This window comes from Eschrichtius robustus, chromosome 6 (genome assembly GCF_028021215.1).
Source record: "Eschrichtius robustus isolate mEscRob2 chromosome 6, mEscRob2.pri, whole genome shotgun sequence".
In the NCBI taxonomy this organism is placed as follows: domain Eukaryota; kingdom Metazoa; phylum Chordata; class Mammalia; order Artiodactyla; family Eschrichtiidae; genus Eschrichtius; species Eschrichtius robustus.
The window spans coordinates 23,453,932-23,460,522 of record NC_090829.1 but is presented as its reverse complement, the minus strand read 5'-3'; the positions used below and the strand labels follow the sequence as shown (position 1 = coordinate 23,460,522).

The 6,591-nt window shown below is 43.0% G+C and overlaps 1 protein-coding gene across 3 annotated transcripts in view; it reads right to left on the bottom strand.

Annotated features, from left to right (window-relative positions):
* Positions 1–4,605: 4,605 nt before the first annotated feature.
* The window catches only part of ATP1B3 (ATPase Na+/K+ transporting subunit beta 3), a 42,011-nt gene continuing 40,025 nt past the window's right edge, over positions 4,606–6,591 (bottom strand). For all 3 annotated transcript variants that reach the window (XM_068546018.1, XM_068546017.1, XM_068546019.1), the window contains one exon: positions 4,606–5,279. In XM_068546018.1, the coding sequence (XP_068402119.1) occupies positions 5,109–5,279 (171 nt within the window). In that variant the 3' untranslated portion in view covers positions 4,606–5,108. The remainder of the gene's footprint in view (positions 5,280–6,591) is intronic.

The window sequence follows — 6,591 nt, the reverse complement described above, 5'->3', positions numbered from 1 at the left end:
AAAGGTGATCCTCAGAGTAGCGGCACACAGGAGCTCGTCAGGAATGCAGACCCTCAGGCCCCACCCTAGACGTGGCTGCATCAGAATATGCATTTTAAACAGGATTCCTTGAATGAATCACATGCACCCGAGTCTTGAGAAGTACTGGGTTGGAGCATACAGTCTTCATTGAGAAAATGACCATCTATCTTAGCTTTCTATCTGCTGCTGAAACAAATGCCCCCAAATTTAGTGGCTTCAGATAATACTCATTTATCCTCTCCATGGCTGTGGTCCGCAGTCTTGGTGGGCTGGGCTGGGCTCTCCTCTGGAGGCTCGGGGAAGACTGGGCTTCCAGAATTCGGTTCCTTCTCCGGTTTCCACATGGCCCCCTTCATTATCAGAAGAGCAACAGTGTCTTCTCACGCTTCGGACCTGACTTCTGCTTCAGGCTCCCATGATTACACTGAGCCCTCTGGATGATCCAGGATAATCTCCCCATTTTAAGGTCAACTGATTAGTAACCTTAATTTCATCTGCAAAGTCCCTATTGCCACGTGATGCAACATAAGCACAGGTGTGACACCAGAAGGCAGAGGTCATGGGGGCCCAAGTTCTGCTTACCACAGTTGATTTCATCAGCAGTAGGTCCAAACCCGGATGAATGGTCTCAGAAGGGCACCCCCAAGTGCTCTGAATGTTCAGTCATCTCTGTTAGCGTCTCTCCCTGCCACACCTCATTTGGTTCTTCCTGCCTGACCCTTAGTTTCACTCCAGTTACCACTGCCCCCCCCCCTACCCTGCCATACAGTCTCAACACATCTCAACTCCCTCCCACCCAAGAGAGCTCTTACCTGAGGGTGCACATAGTTCTGCAGGAAGTCCACCCTTTCCACACCATCTCAGCTCTACTCAGCCACCCAGAGGGAAGATCACAAGGAACAAGGCTAAGGCCAAAAAAAAGATGGCACCCACGCCTGCCACTTCATGTCACCCCTCACTCTCCCTCAGCTCTGGCATTAGAGACCTGGGGCTCCGACCTGCAGAACAGAAGGGGCACTGGATGCGTGAGTGTCAGCAGAAGGTCTCTGGGAGCTCAGCACCACCCCAAGATCACCTGAGCCAGCAGCCCTGCATACTCTCCAATTCCAGACAGACTCATATTTGAGTGGATAGAGTGGTCCTGTCTTCAAACAAATCCAGAACGAATGCTAGCCTGTCACTAGCTGGTTGGTCACCAGTCAAATCCAGTTTATTCTTATGAAGGCCCTTCTCAGTTATCCCAAGGCCACACAAATAATCTGGAAAGAGAGGGTTAGGAGACATTCTCCGCTTTGGTTTTCATACTTAAATATCAGCCCTTACCAGTCTTGACTCCCTAGTGAATTCTGACTGTTTCTAAAAAGCAAGCCCGTCCTCAATGGACAAATCCTGCCATCCGTGACAAGGGTTAAAGGCTGTTCCACGCTCCTGAAAGCAAATCCAAAAATCATTCCCGAAAAGTTCTGAAGGGACTTATTTGAAGGACAAGTCACTGGAATGTGAGGAAATTGGTTTGTCCAAAAAGCAGACACACTGATCTCTCTGTGTGACCTCCAGTATGAAGGAAGCCCTCCTGGGAACAGATTCTCCCTCCCTGGAGTGCCAGTCACCCGCAGGCCGGTCTCAGGGAGGCGCACGCGGAGACCCACTGCTCAAAACACAGCTCCTCCTGTGCGGGAACCAATGGAGCTAAAAAACTCTGAAACCAACATAGCAAATTCTGTTGAGCCTTCTTTAAACTCCAACTTGACAAATTTATTAAAGCAAGAAAAGCCAAGGGAAATTAACAATTCCACGTAGACAACAGTTTCAAATTCACCCACTTGTGACCTCCGCCCTCCTACAAACCTGCTGCACAAGGCCACAGGCAGCCAGGAAAGACTTTCAACTCCTTCTTTACCACACCCCTCCCGGTGATAAACAACGCGCCAATGCAGCAGCCACACTGTACTTACACACCCTGTTTCCAGTTACCAGGAAGGAAACACTCCCGAAAAACCTGAAACCTCGAAAGGAGGGGGAGCCTTTGGAAACTAACATTTATAAACATCTACTACATGTTGGCGTGGCGTATGTATTTTCTCATTTAATCCTCACAGCCCTGAAGGGTGGCAACACCCTCACTGTACAGTTAAAATGAGAACCGAAGCTCTGAAGGGTAAGTAAGTACCCTGCCTAAGATTTCCAAACAATCAAATGCAAATCAGGATTTAATGCCAATTTTCCCTCCCTCTCCTTCCACAATGAATGATCGAGGATTTCCCATGAATTTCTCTCTTCCAACAGACTCTCCACAGAATCTGGGAAGTCCTCCTCACAGACTGTACCTTCAGTGATAGGCAGTCCTATCGGATTTCGTGAAGAGGACAGACCAGCCTTTCTTATCTCACTGCTGCACATGGCGGGGAAGCTACCACCAAGAAAGGACAACGGGGCTTAAGTTATAGGATGAACTACACACGTTCGAGGTAGGGAGAGTATCTTGTACAGAAAACCCTACTAAGAGACACTATGATACAGTCTAAGGCTGAGTCTGTATGTCCAAATTGGGATTGAACTATACTGTAATTTGTTCCCTCCCACCCATGGAAGTGATCAAAGTGAAACAGAGTTCATTTGTAGAAAAAAATTCCAAGTATAAAACACCTTGGAGATCTAAGGAAACTAACCCATAATTTTCTTTGAGCTAGCCATATAACATACCTGTTGAATTTTAAGTATCAGCTAAAGTCAACTGACAGTAGAATCTTCTCCATCCAGTAATCAAACTAGTGCCAGACTCAACCGCTTGAGGATGCAAAGCTGATTGTCTTTAGTCCTTTGTCCCCTTGCTATTCAAACTGTGGTCTGTGAATAGCAGGCTAGGCATCACTTAGGAGGTTGCTGAGTGTACAGAATCTCTCCTATGGAATCAGAATCTGCCTGTTAACAAGACGCCCAGTGAAGCGCTGAGGAAAACCTGAAATGCAGCAGAAATGCAGACTCAAAGCACGTCCAGGGCCCCCTTCATTCCTAGTCACCCTTCGCATCGGTCCCATACAGACCCAGCCCCTTCCCATACTGACTGTCTCGGGGGACCTTTGGAATAACCCAGGCCCCCCCCCCCCCACCTCCCTCACACGTACCTGCCATCATCTCAGAGCCTGTTCCCTCCTAGTTTAAGATCTTCAAGAGACCACGTACGTCTCTTTCATCTCTTTATCCTCATTATCCTCAAGAGTCTGGCAACTCATTACTTGGCCCACAGCAGGCTTGTGATAAAGTTGCTAAACTCCCCTAATTTCAACACAAAAGAGAGCCAGGAAGAGTTGGGTAGGTCAACTAAGGTCACAGGCAGTCAGGGGCCAAGCCACGGCCAACCTTCTGAACCAAGGAGGCACAAATGGGACTCATGTCTATGTCCCTTTTTCCTTTCTTTCCAAAACCCACTCACCCATTTTGGATAGCGCAATTCTTGTCACATGTTCTGAGAACTACTTTGCTTTTGCCTAAGCTCATTAAAACAAAAATTCCACCCACACTATACTTCAAAAGATACAAAAATACAAATTTAATTGAAAATTTAATGACATGGATTTCACACGAGCCGAAATTGACAGCTGCTGAGGAACTGTTCACACCTGGCCAACCAAGATGATGCCCTGGTTGCAGCCCCTGACACTGCTCTGCCATCACAGCACCTTTTCTCCTTGTTTTATACTCTTAAGAGATAGGGTAGGTTTGCTTTATTAACAACTCCAAGAATCGTTTTCTTCAGTTGCAAAGGAGGCTTCTAAAATGAAAATCTGTTATCACTAAGATCTTAGTGACAGAGCAAACCTCCCAGTGGGGCTGAGTGACAACTAGCGAAGCGTTCAGGCTGCTCCTGGGCCACCACGGCCCATCTGGCCAGTCAAGGCCACCCAGAGCACTCACGTTTTCTCCAGACAGCCATTCCTGAGCCAGCTGGGTTGGGTCCCACTCGTCCTGGCTTGCACCAACACAAAGAAAACCTCAAGAGTATTAGCCCTGCCTTTTTTTAAGGAGAAAAGTAACAATTTCAAAAAATGGGCTTTAAAAAAAAACACAGATCATGTGGGAAGCACACCTTTCTCAATAGAGGAGAAAGTAGCTCACATTATGACAAAGAATCATACCAAACACCTCAGACTGAAGGAGGAAATATTTCATGACACTCATCAGACAATGCTGAAATAAAGCTGTTTGGTTTGAAGCTTTGAATAAGTTCCAAGTTTTTACATTTCACAATTTGTAGAGTCCACAGTCTGCTAAATAAAAGCAGTAGTAAGATTTCACAAACTATTATACAGTTTAAATCTTATGAATTTAATTTCATAAAAATTTAGGTGCACATATATTCATACCGGCTAACCTAAAAATGCAGTTTTTTATCTATGGTCTAAAATACTTTAACCTTAATACTTTAAAAGATTTAGCTCCAGCACTGAAAATAATCCCATCACTTTTTTTGTGTGTTTGTTTTTTTACATGTTTTACAACAAAAAGGTTGTGCTCCTAGTCAAAAAGATCCACAGACTAATTCAGCATGTAAAAAATAATTTTTACAAAACATCCAAGACAACCTTTCAAATCCACTTTTATTTTCCTTTTTCCTCCTCACATACAGAGCTTCTCCATACACCGCATTTCTTGCAGCTATAAAGTCATTTGACGTTGGTCAGGTACCATTTTATCCCCTAAAACTTTGCTGGCATCAAAATATGACAGTTAACCAGTGTTAAATCTATAAAATATTTACACAGCACAGCACATTAAGCTTTAGACACTTGGCAATTAAACCACATAAAAATTGGACAAGACCCCCATCCTACATGTTCAGAATCAGGTGTTCACAGTCCCTGTCTGGTGACTGTACATCGTTCAAAACGCAGCAGAGGCAACAGGCAGTTACTTTGAAGGAAACTGAACACTACGATCTGGAAGCACATTATGATGCTACGCCAGTGTCATGTACCACTCCACCTTTCTCCAAGGCGGTCTCATAATTCTGGAATGGCAGGTCCAGCTGATACAAAATGAAGACAAGACAACACAACGTTTACTCTGTGGAGATATCTTAACTCCTACTATGGACGCATGGTGATTTTGAATACAACTCGTCCTAAAAATTTGTCACGATCATCCTGGTTTTTTAGGTTGGGTGATCCGTCAATCTTGCACTCAACTGTGACTTCGTTTACGTCATTTCTATTACCAAAGATGAGCTGGACGGCAACTAATGGCTGCAGATAGCTCCCCTGGCAAATAAAGGAAAATACATTAATTCAAATTCTGCAATAACTTTACACTTTATCAGGAGTTTGTTTATTCTGTGAAATTAAAAAAACAAGATTTTAATTTAATAATTAGATCTATTATTTTTTTTTAATCCTCTACACCTTTTTTTCCCCCCTTAGCTGGATATTCATTTATTTTCACTTTAATTTTTATTGATAAAAGTGTTTATGACTATGAATTTTCCTCTAAGCACTGCTTTAAATGTATTCCATAGGTTGTGATTATGTTGTGCTTCATTATTTTTTAGATATTCTATAATCTTGGTTTGAGTTTCCCCCTCTCCCCAAGAGTTGATTAGAGAGTTCCCACCTCCTCCCTCTCTTGGAAGGGCCCTTTTATTTCAGTAATTTCTAGTTTTCCTGCATTGTGATCAGAAAGTATTGTTGTAATATATTTCTATTTTATGAAACTTGAGCATGCATTTTTTTATGATAAAGTTTTGTGACTGTTCTGGGTGTTTGAGAAAGATATGTATTGTATCTATCTATACATTAGTATGTTTGATAAACATGCAGAAGATCTACCTCACTGATTATGTTACTTAGGTTTCTAACATCCTTACTTATGGTTGCTGTGGGACTTGGTACAAATATACTCATAACTGTTTTGCCATCACTGTGGTTTCTAAATACAGTTCTTCACTAAAAGGAACTAGGGGCTGATTCCAGGGCTGAGGCAGGGAAAGTACAAGAAGAACCTGGAACATCTTGTGGTGCCAGAAAGTAAGGAAGTGCTATAGGAATCAAGGGAACATGTCTATGAAGGACACAGGAGCCAGAGCCAGCCTGAAGGTCTCCCACCAGCCAAATCTGGGACAACATTAGCACCAATATAAATGATTATAACATATAACCCCTGACTCAAATAAGAATCCATGAGAATATACTGATATAAATAATAAACAGTGGAGAAGGAAAAGCTCTTCCTTAGAGTGGAATGCCAACTAGTAAATGGAAAAAGAAAAGATGAAATTAGAAAAAACATTTGAGAACAATTCTGTTAGTAACTGATGGTGGAAAGAACTGACAAATGCTAAAGTTATAGGAGAAATAATTTTATAAACTCTCCAAGTATTCGCCCCACATGATACTTATTGATTACAAAGAAAAAGAAAAAAGTATCACTTTACATTAGGGAAATCTGGCTGACACCACCTTAACAAGGTTAACATCACCATTAATGGGACTCAACACCACGTCCCTCCTGATATGCTATTCTGAAAAGGACATAACATTTCTTCTGAGGCATTCCTGCCGAAGATGTACAACCTAC